Below are 20,342 nucleotides of genomic sequence, written 5' to 3'. Positions count from 1 at the left end.
ACAAAAACAACAGTGATTTCTTTTTTTTGAAAAACCAAACGAACATTGAGAGGAGGAAATAAGATGACTGACGTTGTCCAGGGGGGGCTGGCACACGACGAGTGCCACAGTGGCGGGGCACGCGCGCACCAACTGGATGACGCGGTCCCGGGGCGCGTCCTTGACATCCTCGCCGTTGATGCAGAGGATCTGGTCGCCGGGCTGCAGGTGGCCCTCGCTGGGACCGCTCTCCGTCACGAATCTGGAGGGACAAGTCCGTCAGGAAAGTGGCGTTGAATGTATTGAACCAGCAGACTGAATCTGAGAGCCGTTTTCGTCGCTGTCTCCCTCACGCCTATGCGGGACAGCCCATCAGTGCGAGAGAGACAGAGCGACGGAAACGACTCTTGGAATCAGCCGGCTGGTTCGCACTTGATTCTTGTCGCGCGTGGTGCGTTTTGCTCCCGCCTTACCGCACGATGACGGGCTTCTCGCTGCCCGCCACGAAGCCGAAGCCCTGCTCGGGGTGCCGCAGCAGCCGCACCGTCCGCGGCTGCGGGGCCTCCTCCGCGTCGCGCCACGCCCGGCACGAACGGGGGTCCTGGTACGACGTCGTCCTGTTGACATGGCTGCGCCAGGACACACGCGTCAGGCAGCGGCACGGCCAGTGCAAGTGCAGTCCCCACTCGAAGGAGGAGACAACGAGTGGCGCCCAAACGGGATAGACGGTGTAGCAGCTACACCGGTTTTTTGGTGGGGGATGCAGAGAATGGGACACGGGGTGGATGCAGGGTGGAAACGGGGTGGATGCAGGGTGGTAGAAGGAAAAGAAAAGAAAGGGAGGAAAAGACGAAAGGGAAAAGGAGAACAAAGAAAGAAATAGTGTGTTTTAAAATAAATGACGAAAAAGGGTGTGTTGTTTTTATAGGAAACCGGGTGGAAATTAAGCCGGCCTCAGGTTTTGCTACACCGTCTTTGAAACGTTTGGGTACCACTGGAAAGAGATCTGCAGCGAAAAGCCTAATTATGATGGGCTTCAAGTCAGCGATAGCACGATAGTTTTCAAAATGGAATGTTAGAACATGAAGTGCTGTCGTGCAAAATTTAAAAAGAAAAACAAACGTTTTAACAAAAATAAAATAAATTTTTTTAGAAAAGGTACATAAAAATTCAAAAGAAAGCTACACGTGCCAGAAAAAAAGCTTTATTTTGTTTTGAAAAGAAGAGCATCAAATGCGATTTGCCTTGTGCGCGTGCGTGCTTTAAGCAGCGCTACGTGATTAAAACTAGCAAAATATCTCTGAAAAAAAAATTACTAGAAAAGCAGACATCTCTAATTCTAAGGAAATGGTGCTCATTCTCTCAACGCGTGAGCACCATCTCACTCCGGCTTCAGAGATTACTTCCCGGGGCTAATCCCTCTCTGTCGCACCCTATTCGAAGCAACAGGTTAGCGCGCCCTCCGCGACATCTCAAGCCAGAAACTTGAGTCAGTGTGAGTCGGCTGCTTCAAGCTCATTGTCGACACCAAATGAAACACATCGCCGCCCCCAGCATGCGGGGGCTCGGCAGCGAGCTCGCTAGCGGCAGAGACAATGCGACACATTCAGCAGCCAGCCTTCTTGCGGGGGCAGCGCCAAGGCAGCAGCAACCGTGCAGACATGCTCTACCTGAGGAGGGTGGTAGAGGCAGTGGTGGTGGTGGCGGTGGCAGGGATTGCCTTACGCCCCAAGGAGAACGGTCTCCGTGGCCCCTTCGGGGTTCCCTGCGGGGTTCCCTGTGGAGTGGCCACGGGGGTGCCCCCGGGAGTGCCCCGCAGGGGGCCGAGCGCGGAGCCGTGCTGCGAATTACACAGCGAACCTGCCGACCGCAAGACGTGTTCGATACGATTGCAGTGGTTTACAGCCCTGTTTTGTGGCGGCCGCTTTTGTGCGAGGGCCTTGGAAGGCGGCGCGGCAACACCGAGACCCACATGCTGTACCGAGGCCGCGAAGCCCAGCGCACAGTGGGCCAGAAGACCGGCAAAGGCGGCCAAAACTATAGACGCGTTTTGAGCTTCAGAGTCGTTAAATAGGACTTGAACCGAACGTGTAACCCCATCAATGGATTGCTCTCTGAACAAGGAATCCAAAGATGGGGTCACACGCTCGGTTCGAGTCCCATTTAGCGACTCTGGAGCTCAAAACGCGTCGAGAGTTTTGGCCGCATCCTCCGGTCTTCTGACCCACTGTGCAGCGCCCCTGTAGACTGATTCCGAACAGTGCTTTTGCAGTCTCTCTCGCACTGAAGCGGGACGCCCCATGAGTGCGAGAGAGAGAGAGAGACATACCCCTCGGAATCAGTCTGATGGGGTGGGCAGTCCTGCGTTTTCGGTCCCGCCGCATCGGCGTCCATCTCAGTCCGTCGAACTTCACGTGATCCTGTTCGGTCACTCCCCCCTCTTCTCTCTCTCTCTCTCTCTCTCTCTCTCTCTCTCTCTCTCTCTCTCTCTCTCTCTCTCTCTCTCTCTCGTTTCGTGCTGCATTCCTGGAGCAGCGCTGCAGGGAAGGACAAGACCGGTCCGTCGCGACGGCCACAGGCCACAGAAAATCGGCGGGATTTGCAATTTACCGCGGAATTCCCCGATTCAAATCCCGACCTCATTGAGGGATCGCTCGCAGCTCGGGAACAGCAGGTGAGCTGGTTCGACTCCAACTCGCTCTCGTGTTCGCCAGTGCTCATTATTTCGTCTCGAGTGAAGAAGTGACAAGCTAGGAAGAGGTGAGCGACAGAACCAGATCGAGACTCTCCCTTCAGAAACATTTTGCTGGGGCAGGCTTGAAATATGTACAGCAAGGCTCGTAAATAAGTAATTATTCCAGAAATTGATACCATAATTTCTAGGTCCTAATTACATTAAATACTAGATTGTAGAGGTCTTGTCTATTTGTCTTTACAGTGGAAACAGCTAGAAATTTTCATGCAAATTTTTTTAGTGACATACATATTTTTTGACTTTACATATGGCTATAGAAATTTACATATTACAGCTCTTTGACTTTGCACTAGGAGCAAAAGTCACGAGGTAAGTGATCGGCGGCCGGGTATTGTGACTTGGCCGAGCCAAAAGTAGTGACCAGGGACTCACTTGATGTAGTAATGCTTGCCATTGGCGTCCACTGCCTGCTCCCAGCCGAAGGGCAGGTCACCCCCTGCGTAAGGCCAGGCTTCTGGAGGGGGAAGCCAGGACGACGACCTGGTCAGGTGGCTGCAATCAGAGAAAAGCACACTGTCAAGAAAACAAAAACAAACGGAAACTCATTTTTCTTGGCGTTTTGGGGCGATTTTTTTCCCCGTGGTCTTTTTTTTTTCGAGCTGGCTTCGGGTGGAAGCGACGACGTACGCCGACACGAAGGCAATAAGTCAGGGCCGCCGTGTCACGTGACGACGTGACGTCACGCTGCCTAATGAAATCATAAATAACGTCTAGGGCCCTTTTCTATCGCGGAACGTGGAAAAAGCGGCCGGTCCGAGGGGACCGAATGCACAATACGATAAAAAATGTTGCCTGAACAAAGAAACAGTTTCAGTCTCAATGGCCAGTAGGGAGGCCGTGTGCACCGCTAAAACTCCACCACGACTTTCGGAAACAAATGAGAAGCCCCTCGGGTGCCAAGCCGGTCGCTCCGCTCCAGAAGAGTGTTTGGGTGGTTTGTTGACCGGGGCCGTCGCACAGTGGGCCAGAAGACCGGTGCAGGCGGCCAACACCCTAGACGCGTTTTGAGCTCCAGAGTCGTTAAATGGGACTAGAACCAAGCGTGTGACCCCCACCATTGGATAGCTCTCCGAACGAGGAATCCATTGGTGGGGTCACACGTTCGGTTCGAGGCCCATTTAGCGACTCTGGAGCTCAAAACGTGTCTAGAGTTTTGGCCGCCTCCGCCGGTCTTCTGGCCCACTGTGCGTCGCCAGGAGCTTGGTCGGAGCTCAGCACTCCAAGGCCTTGCAAGGTGGTGGACAAATTTGATACGCTTGTACGCTGCTATCTGGATCTCGACCTCGGCATGTCGCCGTCCGCGCGGTTGAGGCCTAAGGGAAGTTGATGGATGTCCTCGTCAAGGACCTCGGAAGGGACGACTACGTGGCGGGGCGCGGGGGCGGCGCGGGGGCGGGGAAAGGGGGTGGAAAGGACCAGGGAGGAATGCGGATAGGAAAGGCGACAAAAAGGAAGGAAAAATGGAGGCATCGAGATTACGACAAACGAGTCAAAGAGAAGGTCGTAAGGAGGGATCATCCGTAAACCAGGCAGGCGCCGACCCGGAAGGGGAGGGGGAGGGGAGCTGTCAGGAAAACCAGCGAGGTTTCTGCATGAGGTGATGATACCCTCCCACACGAGCCCCCTCCCTCCCCCAGACAGCACGGCACCTCCACGGTCGGGTACAGTCTCAGAAAGTTAAGGAAGGTCGCCATTTGCAGGATGCATTAGGACTGCGGGGCCTAACGAAGGACGAGGCACATTAAAAGCAGTGTCCCCGACCCGAGGGGAAAGGGGGGGGGGGCTAACTCACCGCAGCGCGCCTACCACGCCAAACAAATGCGAGCGCTTGTCCGGCAGCTGGAGGGTCATTGCGTCCGAGAGCGCGCTAATTTTTCAGTGTGCACGCCGAGGGTGGGACGCCGTCCGGACGGCCGGACAGACTGCTGGGACAAATTGTTTTCTTCCGTGTGTGTGCGGGGCGGTTGGGGGGGGGGGGAGGGGAACGTAAGGGAGGCTCGATAATTGGACCGCCGCCCAGCCCGACCAAAAAGGAGCGCCAAAGACAAACAAAAACATAATGAATCAAATTTTGATGTTTTTCTTCCTTTTAGCAACGGCGCTCGCAACTTTGGGCCAGTGCCTTGCGAGCCATCGGCTTCCTCCCACCGCGGAGTCTCACCGCGAGGGGAGGACGAGCTTGCCATACGCAGCCTGCCGCCTGTCGGAGGCGGGGCAGGGCGGGGCCCAGCGACATTGTTATGCGATCGAATATCGGTGCGCAGGCCGGGCCGGCCGGGCCAGGCACCCCGCCCTTCGGCCCCGTTCGGCCCTTTGGGACCAACAAGGTAATGGTATGGGTGAGCACGCGTGCGTGTGAAAGGGCGAAGGGCCTGGGAGGGCCGCCTCGTCACGCCTCACGCCCTTCGTCGCGCCGCGTGACGCGAGTGTGACGAGTGTGACACGACACCCGCAAAAATGAGACGCGCCTCTGCCAGGCGCAGGCGACGCCGTGGAGGGCGGGGCCGGGGCGGAACAGTGGAGGGACTTCCCCGCCGCCCCGCGCAGGCCACGCAGGCCCTCCTACTTGTTGAGGTGCAATGGGGCGGCGGGACCGTGGCCGGGCCGTGGCGCACTCAGGGCAGGTCGGCCGAGCTTGTAATTAATCACTGATTGCAGGTCGCTGCTCGAACCGACTGCCAGGCGGGGGAGGGGAAGGGGAATCGCCACTGCGGGCCTTTTGACAGAGCAACACGAGTCACAACGGAGAGCACCGCACAGTGGGCCAGAAGACCGGCGCCGACGGCGGCTAAAACTCCAGACGCGCTTTGAGCTTGAGTCGCTAAACGGGACTCGAACAAAACGTGTGACCCCACCAATGGATTCCTCGTGAGGAGAGCAATCCATTGGTGGGGTCACACGTTCCACTTGGGTACCGTTTAGCGACTCTGGAGCTCAAAACCCGTCCGGGGTTTCGACCGCCTCCACCGGTCTTCTGGCCCACCGTGCACCGATCTGCCGGGACGGTGAGGTCTTTTTGCGGCGGTCTTTTGCTTCTGGCTCGGCCTTTTCTTTTGCCGGGTCACGTTGAACAGCGGGGCGGTGCGGGCGGGGTCAGGGGGCTGCGGCCGCCGAGGGGACCAAGGGGTTGCTCCGTATCAGGATGCCTCCGAGACACTGGGCCGCTGCCGCCGCTGCTACACTAGGCAGCCAGGTGCTTATCGGGCACGCTCCAGGACTCCGTGGCTCGGCTGGGGCTGGCTGGGGCTGGCGGCCCCAGGGGGCTGCGCAGCGCTGCAGGGCTGCAGGCCGGCTGCGGTGAGATGAGTCGAGGCTGACTAATAGACACTGCCAGCCACTGCAGAGTGCAGGCAGCGCAGTCAGCCAACTAACGCGCCGTCTGCACCCACACGCGCCAACTTTCGCTTTGAAATTCAGTTTCTCGTGTTTTCTGTGGTTTTCGGCGCGATGGTGCAAACTCTCTCTCCCAAACGGCGAAGCTCCGCGCGGAGTTACCTGGAAGTTGGCGTGACTATGAGTCGGCCTGGCCGGCCTTGGCAACAACCATTGAATACGGCCGTGTGCGACTGCGGAGTGACGTGTCTGGAGGAAGCGGAGACACGTGGGTGGGGTGGGGGTGGGAGAGAGAGGGGTGACATTCACTATCGCGTCGACATCAGGCGGCGGCGGCGTACAACGACGACAGGGCCTGCGTGATGCAGGACTGCTGACGCCCGCTACGCGAAGCTAGGCGAAGCTACGTGGCCCAGCTGCCACCCCTTCCAGCCCCTCCCCCGCCTCCACCTTGTCTCCCTCTTATCATCATCGCCCCGCCCCGCCCCGCCCGGCCCCACCCCTTCACAGCCCTTTGGACCAGAATAGCTTGAGTGCGAGTGACCCGTTTACAGCGTGTACGGCATGCACGCACGGTTACTGGTTCAAACGACGGGGTATTCACCATCAAAACCTGTGACCCGCCTATTACGCCTATCACGATCTATGACGCATAGAACCATTGGGATTTGGCTACTCCGGTAAAACTTAAGCGTAACTCTTGGCTTGAGTCAAGCCATGCAATTACGCTTGATTTCAATTGTAAACTGATTACGCTTGAAAACAGAGGTTACTACTCGCTTCAGTTTTACCAGTGTAAAACAACCCAAAAATAACTTACATTTGGAGAGTTTTTCCACTACGCTTCTCTTACGCACACTATAGTGTTATTACGCGTGTTGTCTCAGACAGAGCGACCCCGTCGGGTTCAAACACGAGTAGTTTTCTTTTCCAATTTCTCTTCGCCGGCTTTTTTACACCGAGAGCTCTCTGTACCTCTCGTAGGACGGCGGCGACGTGCCTTGCGGGCCGTGCTGGCACTCGCGCTGGCACCGGTGCTCGTGCGGGCTGCCGGCGACCAGGTCGGGCGACGAGGCCGCGGGCGAGACGAGCAGGTCGGGGGTGTTGACGAGGTGGAGGCCGCGGGGGCCGCCCCTCCCCCCGCCGACGTCGGCGTCCTCGCGCTGCAGCGCCAGGCACATCAGCATCCTGGAGGCCCGGGGGACGGGAGGGGGTCGCGTCGCTGACCCCGCGGCCGGCGTGCCTCAACGTGCTGAATTTCTCATCGCGGCCGAGGTTGGCCGAGGTCGCCGCCCCACTTCCGGGCGTGAATTCTGGATGGCGACAGTTGACGCGTCACGCTGGCGGCAAAGACCGTATTCCGCGCGGTGCGTTTCTGAACACTAATCCTAGAAAAGAGCCACCGTTGGTCCAGTGGCGCGTCCGGCCGACCGACGCTCCGACGGAATCAATCCGGTCCTCTGATTGGCCGAGCGGGAAGAGGCACCGGCGCACGGCGGGCGCGCCCTCGACGCTCCACGCGCACCGAGCGCCACTCGGATTAATTGCAACCGAAATTCCGCCGCCCGGCCCGCGAAACGCGCGAAACAAAGGACGCGAAAAAAGGAAAACAAAACCAACAAGAAGAAAAGGCGGCGGACTGACTGGCGGGGCACTGGCAGGCAATGCGGCCCCGCGACGCGCTGTCGGCGAACTGAGCGACGGCGCGGGACGGCCCTCCAGCACGGCCTGCTTGGCCTGCTCGGCCCGCTGCGGCCCCACCAGCGCAGCCAGCGCAGTGCCAACGTCGCGCAGCACTGCCGCTGCCGGTGGCGGGGTGGGGCGGGGCGGGGCGGGCACGGCCACCGCGCTGGCAACCTGTCCGTAGCCACGACCTCGCCACGCTTGCCGTCGGCATGCTTTGCCGATACACACAAATACACACACACACATACAGCCGAGATGCCTTACTTTGCCACCCCGTTTGCGGCCGGCCGCTGACCTCGCGTTGCGGCGTAGCGCCACACCCCCGACCGTGCCGCCGTCCGCCCCCAGTCGCGCGCCGCGTTGTCCCTCCGGCTGCAGGCCGCGCAGGCCGTCAAGTCGCTGGGATGGATACGCGAGATTAAGGGCGGCGGGCGAAGGGCGCGGCAAAGGCACGGCCAGGGACTAATCGGCCGGCAGGTCCACCGGCCGAGGCCATTAGCGACCCGCCCCACAGTGGGCCAGAAGACCGGTGGAGGCGGCCAAAACTCTAGACGCGCTTTGAGCTCCAGAGTCGCTAAACAGGACTCGAACGGAACGTGTGACCCCACCAATGGATTCCTCGTCCGGAGAGCAATCCATTGGTGGGGTCACACGGTCGGTTCGAGTCCCATTTAGCGACTCTGCAGCTCAGAACGCGTCTAGAGTTTTGGCCGCCTCCACCGGTCCTCTGGCCCACTGTGCGGCAGCGCGATAGCGGAGGCCTGTCCCGACAACGTCCGGACAATCGGATTCAATTTGAATTTCAATCTGTAAACACAGATTATAGACAAAAAGAAAACGGCGAAAAAAAATGGTTTTGTCATTTTTGGACAATTTTTTTTGGGTGAAGGCAGCAATAATATCTAACATTTTGTGTGTGTAAGTAGGTGTGTGTGCGTTTGAGTGTGTGTGTGTGTGTGTGTGTGTGTTTTAAAAGTTTTCAAAAAGTATTGCTGGATAGAAAATTGAAGTGCTTTGAAGCGAACGCGTTGGGCGAGGCAGGCGATGACTCCGCGCGGCAAAAGCAGCAAAGCACGAGGACCGGCATTCATTCGCGGAAAATGGAAAATCCAGCCCGTGCAAGATAAGACTACTTCCTCCGACATCCGGCCGAACCTGGACCCTTCCCACGCACCCCCCCCCTCCCCCTCCCCTCCGCCGCCGTGCCGCCTCGGTGTTTGTTCCGAGCAAGCCAACTCGGCCAAAGCATAGCGCGCGCCCCGGCTTGCTTTTGGATAAGACTCAATTACATTGCTGTTGTGATTAAGTCGGGTCAACACTTTAACTTTCTCATCTGGAGCCATCCGCGGGCAACGCGCCAACACGCACTGCAAGTTGAATAGTACAACATGTCACAAACTGTACAATAAAGTCACAGGATTGTGAAAGTACAACGAGAATTGTACAAACCACAACGGGCCTGCACTGCCCAGCACTCGTCATGCCGGTTCATTGTATTTGTACAACAATTGTTGTACTTTGAAAGTACAATAAAAACCTGATAAAAAATTTGCCAAAAATTTGTGTACTTTTGTTGTGGTTATTTCCTGCAGTGCGGCCCGATACTCGAAAGTGCGTGCCGTCGCGAAATAATGGCGGAAATTCAATTTGAATGTTTTTCGTCTTGATTCTCTGCAGACGACTGGTACACTCTGCTCTGGTTGGTATTGACGCCTGCCCGACCACGCACAGTGCACGCCGAGCGGAGTTGACTTTTCTTTCTGCGGCCGATTGGCCGAACTTGCCTAGGCGAAGAAACGCAGTCAGGGGAATGTTCTGTCTCTCTCGCACCCCTACGGGCCGCACCGTGAGTGCGAGAGAGACGGACAGTCTGGCGATTCCATTTGGCGAAGAGGTCGTCCGCGCCGAGTTGGGCCGCCAGGCTGCTCGGTATGGGCATGGGGCGGGGCAGGCACCGGGGAAGCTGCAGACTCATTCCGAGAGTCGTCTTCGTCGCTCTGTCTCTCTCTCGCACCTGCACAGGACGCCCCACGAGCGCGAGAAAGACAAAGCGACGAAAACGACTCTCGGAATCAGTCTGCTGGCCCGGACCTCCGGCCGCACTGCTGCCTGCAGTGCCTGCACTGTCTGACGACCCTGTTTGGAATGTAGTTCTGGAGCACGGCGGCCGCGGCAGCGCAAGACAGGCGCGGCTCAAACTAGGGATGCGTCTTCGAGTACCGAGGCAGGCTGGCTTTCCAAAATCAGCCGTCAGGACTGACGGATCCACTGTTACCACCTGAGAAGGCCCAAATTCCCACGGTGCACTAGCAACTAACTCAAGGGTTGCCATAGCTTCCACCTGCCTGCTCGCTCGTCAATATCTGCGCTGGGCCTCGCCACGTTGTTGCCACGGCATCGGCAACCCTTTCGACTTGGATGCATCGTGGGAATTTTCGCCTGCTCATACGGCAACACTAGTTGAGCGGGAAGCCTTTGGAGTGCCTCATTACATCCCTGCGAATCGTCCGCAAACTTTGCCAATTTCACTTCCGCGCCCTGCGACTCTGGAACAGCACCGCAAGTTCAATCGCCCACGAGACTGATTCCGCAGGATCGTTTATCGTTTCGTCGCTCTGTCTCTCTCGCACTCATGGGGCGTCCCGCGGGGGTGCGAGCGAGACAGAGAGACGAAGCGGCGAAGCTAACCAAGCGGACGGTGCAAGGCGGCGCGTTGCTGCACGATGGGCTGCCTACCCACTGGGCGCTGTCACTCCCCTGCTGCCCCCCGCCCCACCGCACAGTGGGCCAGAAGACCGGTGGAGGCGGCCAACACCCTAGACGCATTTTGAGCTCCAGAGTCGCTAAATGGGACTCGAACAGCACGTGTGACCCCACCAATGGATTGCTCTCCGAACGAGGAATCCATTGATGGGGCCACACGTTCGGTTCGAGTCCTGTTTAGCGACTCTGGAGTCCAAAACGCGTCTAGAGTGTTGGGCGCCTCCGCCGGGTCTTCTGGCCCACTGAGCTGCGCGCAGAGATGCGCCCCTCTCCGTCTCCGTCGCGCGCATTATGCGTTACACGCCATCTCACTTTACGGCGTGGAGCGGCGAGAGCGACGTCTGTCTCTGTCACACTGCAGGCACACTGCAGGCACACTGCAGGCACACTGCACCGGCGGCACGCCGAGGATGCTCCGTCATTAGGATCGGCGTTTGTATGCAGTGCAGCGCGGCCGTTCGCGGACCGTTGAACTCGACTTGCCTGCAGCCGCCCCGCTCCGGAGGATCGCTTGGACCCTCTGTCTCTCTCGCACCCCTACGACACGGCACACGAGTGAGACCTTGTGACTTCCGTCCTCTGTGTTGACCGTCTCCAGCCAATCAGAATGTAAAAACAAAAAAAGTTTTTGAAGCCCCACCGGTAGTCGAACCCCTGACTGGAGACCGGATCCCGAAGTTTCCGTGAACCCATCCACAAGTGAGGCAAATGAGTTAGGGGCGTCGTGATTTGGATCCTATTGCCGGGCAGCCCAGCCCAGCGACCCCCGGCAGCGGGGCCAGTGGGGCCGGCAGACTGATTCCGAGAGTCGTTTCCGTCGCTCTGTCTCTCTCGCACCTATGCGGGACGCGGCAGGAGTGCGAGAGAGACAGCGAGAGGTAAACGACCCTCGGAATCAGTCTACGGTCACCAGTCTCCCCTGCTTCGTCGGACACAGTCCGTTGCGGTGGCGGCGTGGCGACGCGGAGCCAAGGGCCCGGACCAAGTTGTTGTGACTCTACAAGTCAGATGCGAAGCGGCGAAGCCTCAGACAAGCCTCGTGGGCCGCGTGCCCTTGGCTCGCCCGGCTCGCGTCTTGGACGGTAGGGCGGGATCTGGGACGGGGTCTAGGACGGGGTCTGGGACGGAGTCTAGGGCGGGGTCTAGGACAGGGTCTAGGTCTAGGACAGGGTCTAGGATGGGGTCTAGGACAGGGTCTAGGTCTAGGACGGGGTCTAGGATGGGGTCTAGGACAGGGTCAGGACGGGGTCTAGGACGGGGTTTGGACAGGGTCTAGGACAGGGACTAAGGCAGGGTCCAGGACGGGGCCCAGGAAGGGGCCCTGGGCGGCGGGGCGAATTCTTTGACGACAGGAATAGTTTGCGGACGACGCGGGAAAGACGGTCTCAACAAGGGCATTATTTGACGGGGCCTCCGCTTCGGGCCGGCACCCACACACGCCGCAAGGCCCTTCGGCCCGCCAAGGGCCTCGCCGAGGCCGAGGGCGCCAGGGCCAGGGTTGACCCTGCCACTTGCTCTGATCCGCAACGTCTGCCGTGCCCCCCGGCCGCCGAAGGGGTCCCGAAGGGGTCCCGAAGGGGCCGGGCGAGACCCGACCGGACCCGAAGTGAAGGGAGTTTGAGGAGGTGATCGGAGGGTTCAGAAGGGCGGGGGCGGAGGGCCCGGCCGGCCCAGGGCTCTGAGCTGGAAGACCTACTACACATGGAGAATATTAAAGTAGGAGGATTCCGAGAGTTCTCAGGATTAGCACAGGGCGGCACGGGGCAACGGGGGAAGGCACGGCCACTGACCGGACGGCCCGGCCCCAAAAAGAGCAAAAGTGGCTCCGCCGGCAACCGCGGCTCAAAACAGTGCTACACGCTCCAAAATCGAAACATTAATTTAAACAATGTCGCCAGGAAATGGTAGAAAATACAAACATAAAGTGAAACAAGTGCAGAAACGTCAGTTGCCTCGGAAACGAGAGTGGCGGGCAAATACCGCTCCGGTTCGAAAAACAACTTTACGTCCCTTTCCTTGCTTCTGGCATTGGCGGCCGGCGGTTTTAAAGAAGTGATCCGCGGGAGATACCACACTGGAGCGAGAGCGCTGTTGAGTAACGCGGCCCTGCCGTGATAAGAGGCGAGATAAAAAGGCCGATGCCGCGGCGGGGGGGGGGGGGGGGCGAGGCGCGGTGGCGGCGATCCAAGTCTATTTCCGATGCACGAGACGCCGTCGGAGTGCGTGTGCGAGGGAGAACAAGAGTGTGGGGGGAGAGAGAGAGAGAGAGAGAGAGAGAGAGAGAGAGAGAGAGAGAGAGAGAGAGAGAGAGAGACGCTATCATCGCCGCTCGGTCCCTGCGCAAGGCCAACAGGCCCTCCACGAGGGCACACTCGGCGCGTTCAAGTCGAGTCCAACACGCGCGTGCCGTTCCGATAGCCCCGCCGTCCGAACATCTGACTATCTGGCCCATCGGGGGACACGGACACGGAGCCGACTCACGCGCGGGGCCGCTCGGTCCGCAAAGTAAGCGAAATGCGACATCTGTGCGGGAAGGGAAGACGCTCCCACAGTGGGCCAGAAGACCGGTGGAGGCGGCCGAAACTCCAGACGCGTTTTGTCGCTAAATGGGACTCGAACCAAGCGTGTGACCCCACCATTGGATAGCTCTCCGAACGAGGAATCCATTGGTGGGGTCACGCGCTCAGTTCGAGGCCCATTTAGCGACTCTAGAGCGCAAAACGTGTCTAGAGTTTTGGCCGCATCCACTGGTCTTCTGGCCCACTGTGCAGCGTGAATGCTCCCGATTCAAGCGAGCAACAAACAAACCGTTTGGCGTGCACCGCGCCTATGCGTGTGTATCTCCGCCTTTGTCAGCACTGCCGCCAGACCCCCTCCCCGCTCTGTTATCTCTGCCTCCGAGAAAACACACGCTATGATTGGCGCGTAGTTCGTGTGTACGAATCGGCCGCCAAACCGCCGACGAAAATCTCAGCGCCTGCAAAAACCGTCAAGACTCGAGGTTTTGATTTCGGCCCTTATTGTCCTAACGAGCGGATGGAAAAAGGCGAAATAAGCCCTTGGCATTGCCAGTGGCATGGCCGCTGCCTGGTGAGGCAATTTACACCACGCCGAGGGCCGGCCGCGGGCGCGGGCGGCAGAGGACAGGTGTGGCACGAGCTTCTCATTAGCGCCAGCAAGTTGCCTGATTGAAAATCCGTCAAGGCCTCGCTGCCCGCTGGGCCATGCCACCGGGCCATGCCGCCGGGCCATGCCTCATGCCTCCATGCCGGCCGACACTGAAAATGGCCCGCCGTACAGTGGGCCAGAAGACCGGTGGAGGCGGCCAAAACTCTAGACGCGTTTTGAGCTCCAGAGTCGCTAAATGGGACTCGAACCAAACGTGTTACCACCAATGGATTGCTCTCCGAACGAGGAATCCATTGGTGGGGTCACACGTTTGGTTCGAGTCCCATTTAGCGACTCTGGAGTTCAAAACGCGTCTAGAGTTTTGGCCGCCTCCACCGGTCTTCTGGCCCACTGTGCGCCGGGGCGACTGACGGCGCGACAGCTGGCCGCTTTAATAAGCCCATCAGACCGGCCCGGCTGGGCCGCGCAGCCCGGACCGACAGTGATATCACACTACTTGACACTACTTGGGGACGATTTGTCGTCACTACCACCGCGCCATTTCCAAATCGGCGGCCTCTACGGTACTCGTCCCAAATTCCGCGAAGCAGGTACATTGCGAGCGTGATGGTCGCCGCTCGTGCCGGATTCGAGATATGCAGCTCGTCCCGGCGGAAGTGAAGAGTGCTCAGTGTTGACCGCGACACGTTGTGTTAGTGCAGGCCTGCCGCGAGACTGACTAGGCGGGCCCGCCGCCACGCCGCGGCTCTCCCTCCACCACGCCGTCACGCCGGCCGCGCCACGCCACGCCACGCCACCAAGCCGCGTCTGGTCGCCGGCGCTCAGTCAGTGCAGTGGCGGTGACGCGATAGCAGCCATAGCAGCTGGCATGGTGTGCTGGCGGCTGCTGCTGCCGTGTCTGCTGCTGGGGCGTCTCTGCGCGGCCGACTACACCCCCAGCACCACCACCGCCCGCCCCGTCCCCTGCCCGGCCGGCATGCACCAGTGCAAGATCAGCCCCAAGCAGGTCAGGGTCCCACCGTCACAGTGTTACAAACGTCACGGCGTTGGTGTCACACCGTGACGACAGCCCGGCCGGCATGCACCAGTGCAAGATCAGCCCCAAGCAGGTCAGCGTCACAGTGTCCCAGTGTCACAAACGTCACACGTGGTGTCACACGGTGACGACAGCCCGGTGGCGCCTGGGTCGCGCTGCGTCCACGCGCGTCGTCCTGGCGGCGGTCAAGGCGAACCGTGCGGGGTCACCACTGATTTGCACAACGTTCAGGATGAGAGTGATTAGCCCGTCGGCCGAACGGCTGCGACGACACTGGTTTGCAGTCGCCTCGTCCTTGGAGAGAGAACCTTGGAGGCAGAACGTAAGCAAAAAGTGTACCTGCCGGGCCGGCTGGTGTGCTGCACGGTGTTGCCGCGGAAGCTGTCCTCGGCGGCACAGTGTACACAACCGCGCCGCGACGCAGTGTACTAAAACGCCGTCCAGTTTCCGAGGCATTTGCCCGGGCCACTTAGAGACGGTCGTCACCTTAAGGCTGAGGCGCCACTCGCAGTGTATCGGAAAAGGCTCCGCCCGCTCATCGCCTCGCCTCAGCAGACTGATTCCGAGAGTCGTCGCTGTGTCTCCCTCGCTCTCATGGGGCGTCCCGTACAGGTGCGAGAGAGACAGAGTGACGAAAACGACTCTCAGCCAGCAGCCTTCGGTCTGAAGGAAGCGACGCGGATGACGTCAGGGAAAGCCTCTCGCCACCCGGCCCTCCCCTCCGCCGACTGCATAGGCTGTCTCTCTCGCACCCCTTGGGGCCTGCGGGCCGCCCCGTCAGTGCGAGAGAGACAGAGCGACGGCGTTCGGAGTCAGCCTGCCGGCGGACTGGCGGTTTGGCACGCGGGCCAACACGTAACGCGAAGGCTGGTCGCGCTTCCTCATTATGTTTCCTTTTCGTTTGTTTATATTTTTTTTTGGTTCCCTGCAGCGGGAAAAAGTGGGCAGGCGGCGGAAGCGGTCCTGATAACTCGATCCGCGAATCTGTCCACCGATAAGGCTCTCTTCTCCGAGCGGTGCAGCATTATTGCGGTGCAGCCACTTTCGGCGGGCAACGCGATCTGCAGTCTGCGGCCGCCGCGGAGTCTCGCCTCTCACTTCGCGCGTCATTCGCAGTTCTTGTGAAAATTTACCGTAAATCTCCACAAAACTAATGAGAAGTCACTATAATACTGTGGTTTTTATCAGTCAGAAATAGACAGGATCAGTCAGGAACTGAGTCGTGTCTGGACAGTGTGCACTTACGCTTGTCGTAAAGAACTGCCGCCGGTTTTGTGGATTGGAGCACGCCGCACAGTGGGCCAGAAGACCGGCGGAGGTGGCCAACACTGGACGCGTTTTGAGCTCCAGAGTCGCTAAACAGAGCTCGAGCAGAGCGTGCGACCCCGTCAATGAATTCCTCGCTCGGAGAGCAATCCATTGGTGGGGTCACACGTTCGGTTCGAGTTCTGTTTAGCGACTCTGGAGCTCAAAACGCGTCCAGAGTTTTGGCCGCCGCCGCCGGTCTTTCTGGCCCACTGTTCGGCGCCGCTCGAGTTGAAAACGACGGCGAACGCAACAAGTGACTCGTTGTGCTTCGGCGTGCTTCCAGAAGGGCTTCTCGTGCTTCCTGCCCGAGGCGGTGTGCGACGGCGATGTGAGCTGCCTGGACGCGTCCGACGAGAAGGGCTGCACGTCCTGCAAGGGCGGCAGCGTGCTGTGCGTGCCGCCCTGCCACCGGAACTGCACGGCGGCGACCGCGGCGGAGGGCTGCCTGGAGGGCTGCACAGCCGCGCCCCAGGCCGCGCCCCAGGCCGCGCCCCAGACCGACGCCTGCAGGGACTGCGAGCCGCTGGTGTGCGCGCGGCGCTGCGACGGCGTGGCCGAGTGCGACGACGACCGCGACGAGGCGGCCTGCCCGCACTGCAGGGCCGGCGCCATGCTCTGCCAGGGCCGCTGCGTCAAGGCATGTCGCGACGACGGCGACCGGGACTGCGCCTGGCGGTGCAACGGCAAGGTGAGGACCTCGACGAACAATGGGCTAAAAGATCGGACGCGTTTTGAGCTCCAGGTCGCTAAACAGGACTCGAACCGAACGTGTGACCCCACCAATGGATTGCTCTCCGCACGAGGAATCCATTGGTGGGGTCACACGTTCGGTTCGAGTCCTGTTTAGCGACTCTGGGAGTTCAAAACGCGACTGGGGTTTTGACCGCCCCCACCGGTCTTCTCGGCCAGTGTACGACGCCCACCCCCGTCTCTCTCGCACACTCTCGAGCCCCGTAGGGGTGCGAGGGAGACGGCGGTAGGCACGTGTTCGGAGAGCGCCCCCTGACGGCGCGCGTCGCGGTGCTTCAGAGCGAGTGCCAGGACGGCGGCGACGAGCTGCGCTGCTACCGCTGCGCCGAGGGCGTCCAGGACCTGAGCTGCGGCCGGCGGTCCGCGGAGCACCGCGCCCCAGGCTCGCCGCGCGCCTACCACGCCGTCACCTGCGGCCGTGAGTGCGACGGCGTGGAGCAGTGCCCCAACGGCTGGGACGAGAAGTCTTGCCCCGCCGAGGACGGCGACGCGGCCGCCCCGTTCAGGCGACCCGGCTGGAGATGACACCTCGGCGTCGGTCGCGGCGCACCGCGCGGCCGTCGGACCGCTCCAAGTCGCGGACGCCGCCGAGATTCGCCGGGTAAGTACGGCGTCGGCCTCGACGAGCATCCCATACCCGACGGATCGAAAAACGAAAACAAAGACAGCGACAAAAAAAAGAGAGAAACGCGTACACTCTAAACATAGGGTGCCCAGAAACTGGTCGCCTTTGTCGCGCCCGCCCCACTTTTTAGGGTGCCAAATGTCACCCAGTCCCGGGGTGGGTAAATCATAACCGGCCCTCTACCACGGTGGAGCATGCTCAGGTGTCTAGTTCCCGGCCGACTAAGGTGCCCTGATTCTGGGCACCTTTGGCACCTTAGTCGCTGCTGAGCCATGAGTGAAGGCAGGTTCCTTAATGGTTTTTCCACCCCAAGACTAAGACTAGGTGACAAAGGTGCCCAAAACTAGGCGACATTTGGCACCCTAAAAAGTGGGGCGGGCGACAAAGGCGCCCAGTTTCTGGGCACCCTATGTTTAGAGTGTAGAACTGGTCGTGAACGCGTGTTCTGTGTGAATATTCTGTCGATAATGACTTCCAGTGCTGTCGATTGATGACTCATTTAGTGACATGTCGCCTTTTATCTTGCAGGTTTATCTCCGGGGTCGGCCGTCGGCCACCGACCCAGTGAGAAAATCCCCGCCTCGCCCAGTGTAGCGTGCGTGTGTGTATGTGTGTGTGTGGATTCGAGTCAGTGTGTACTAAGTCAATTAGTCTAGGTCGTTTGGCTGTGATAGTGTAATGAAGCGTTGTGATGACGTCAGTGAAGTGAGTCTCAGTCCTGAGGTCTCAGCCCAAGTAGCTCTGCATTCCCCCGCAACCTGCAGCAAGCGGAACAGTTTGCGCCGGATTCGGGTTTGACACCGGTCTCGTAACGAGAACGCCTTGTTCGCGGCTCCTCGAGCTGGTCGGCCACCCCGTCAGCCCTTCGCACAGTGGGCCAGAAGACCGGTGGAGGCGGCCAAAATTCTACACCCGTTTTGAGCTCCGCTGAATGGGCCTCGAAACGAACGTGTGACCCCGACCCCACCAATGGATTTCTCTCCGAACGAGGAATCCATTGGTGGGGTCACACGCTCAGTTCTAGTCCGGTTTAGCGACTCTGGAGCTCAAAACGCGTCTAGAGTTTAGGCCGCCGGTGCCGGTCTTTCGGCCCACTGTGCGTTGGGCCCTCGGCCCGTCGAGCGTACAGTGTGGGGCCAACGCGTGGCGCCTGCCGCGTCCCCATGCAAATTAGCAGGACTCGCACGCGCCAGTACGCGCCACTGTTAAAACAAGGACGTTCCTAGTAAAGTTACCGTTTATTTTTGTACAACAATAAATGTTTATTTTGCGAGCCCGATCTTCTTTTTTTTCTCACTCCGTTTACAGAAACCTTAACCGCCACCCCCCCTCCCTCCAGCCGCATCGGTCATGATAACTTGCCCGTCTGCTTCCATGGCGAGGCGGCCCTGCACGCCCATGTCGAAGAATCGTCGCGTCGCTCCGTCTCTGTCGCGCTCATGGGTCGGCTGATAGGGGCGCGAGAGAGACGAGGCGACGCAACGGGGCTTCGGAATCGCCCGGCACATCGGTGTGCGGGGCAGTGCGGAGGAGGTCAAACAGACGCGCTATCAGACCTCACAGCTCGCCCGTTCGTCCGTCCGTCTGTCTGTCTGTCTGTCTGCCAGTCCGCCTGTCCCAGAGGAAGTCTGCTGAGGCTCTCAGCTTTCAGGCAGGCCGCGCCGGGCACTCCCGGCACCGCACTGCCGCGCTGGATATACTCCCGCACGTCTCTCACAGGGAAGAAAAAATAAAAGATATATTTATATGCGGAACCGTAAAACGCGCCGCCGCCGCAGCGAAGTAGCAGACGACGTTAGCAAGACGACGCAGCGCACGACGCAGCAGACGACGAGACACTAACTGCAGCAAACAGCTGAGCGACATGTCTCCACCACGCGGCACGCCAACCACCACGGTCAGTGTCTGTGTGTGTGTGTGAGAGAGAGAGAGCGAGAGAGAGAGAGAGAGAGAGAGACAGAGAGAGAGAGAGAGAGAGAGAGAGAGAGAGAGAGAGAGAGAGAGAGAGAGAGAGAGAGAGAGAGAGAAAGAGTGTGTGTGTGGTCACAGGATTCCCTGCCGTTCCGGTAGCGGCACATACCGCGGGCCCAGGGCTGCCCAGGGCCCAGGACAGCGAGCCGGAGACCTGCAAGGACCCAAGGACCGGGCGGGCACCTGGCCGCAGCGCCGCAGCCAGCGAGCCGTGCATGAAACCATGAAAGTCAGATGAAGGTGCTAGTAAGGCGCTCGGCGGGGCGGGGCGAGGCGAGGCGCGAGGCGTAGGTAGACAAAACGCCCAGCAAGACCCCCTAATACTGGAGAGCACCGCACCAGGGTGCCGCAAACTGGCCCCATACGTGTGCAGCTTGTCTGTCTGTCTGTCCGTCCGTCCGTCTGTCTGACTGTCTGTTTGACTGTCTGTCTGCCAGGCCCTCGTATACATTATGCTGGTCCGTCTTGCCGCGTCGGAGTATTTACTTCATGAAAATGGCATTGCATGTCGCTCAGTGCGAGACAGTCCTGGAGCCGCAAGGCCCTGCATCGCTCTGCGGGCGCGCGCGTGTTGGTGTGTTGCGAGAGTGTGTGTGCACACAAGATAAAACTTTGCCGCCCTGGCTATCTTACGGAGCATAGGAAGTACGACGAAATCAGCGAAAAGCACCACGGCCATGAGCGAGCGTGCTTGCGTCCTGGCCTGGAAACGAAGAGAGAAACCTGACCCCTCTTTTTAGAGTGTGTGTAGTCGAAGTGAGCGCGTCCCCTCCACCCTTTTTCCGCGGCTTTCCTCCCCTTGCCCTATCACACGCGCGAAACAACTGTACCTGGTCCAGGCCAGCATAACGGGGTCGTAAGTACAGCACGGCCGCGCTTCAACTTCCTCCATTAAAACACGAGCAGGCAATTTAACTCCACCTACACAAAAGAGAGTGGAAAGAAAATAGAGGAAAACTCGCATTTTTGTGGCGCGGCGTGGCGGCGCTTGAACAAGCTGCTAGAAT

General features: G+C 59.4%; 2 protein-coding genes across 2 annotated transcripts in view; one reads left to right on the top strand and one right to left on the bottom strand.

Moving 5' to 3' along the window:
- Positions 1-20,342, bottom strand: part of LOC117652722 — a 103,757-nt gene that overhangs the window by 10,313 nt on the left and 73,102 nt on the right. Inside the window, exons 3-5 of the mRNA XM_034397814.1 lie at positions 3,107-3,226; positions 453-608; positions 73-241 (exon numbers count right to left, since the gene is read on the bottom strand). Of these exons, the coding sequence (XP_034253705.1) occupies positions 73-241; positions 453-608; positions 3,107-3,226 (445 nt within the window). The remainder of the gene's footprint in view (positions 1-72; positions 242-452; positions 609-3,106; positions 3,227-20,342) is intronic.
- On the top strand, positions 14,383-18,638 carry LOC117652498 (LDL receptor repeat-containing protein egg-1-like). The gene is made up of 5 exons (XM_034397451.1): positions 14,383-14,651; positions 16,273-16,383; positions 16,510-16,677; positions 17,019-17,340; positions 17,893-18,638. Exons 1-4 carry the CDS (start codon positions 14,514-14,516, stop codon positions 17,262-17,264), a joined length of 663 nt encoding a protein of 220 aa, XP_034253342.1. The 5' UTR covers positions 14,383-14,513; the 3' UTR covers positions 17,265-17,340; positions 17,893-18,638.

Source organism: Thrips palmi, unplaced genomic scaffold (assembly GCF_012932325.1).
Source record: "Thrips palmi isolate BJ-2018 unplaced genomic scaffold, TpBJ-2018v1 HiC_scaffold_7, whole genome shotgun sequence".
Taxonomy (NCBI): domain Eukaryota; kingdom Metazoa; phylum Arthropoda; class Insecta; order Thysanoptera; family Thripidae; genus Thrips; species Thrips palmi.
This window is presented reverse-complemented; position numbering and strand designations above follow the sequence as displayed.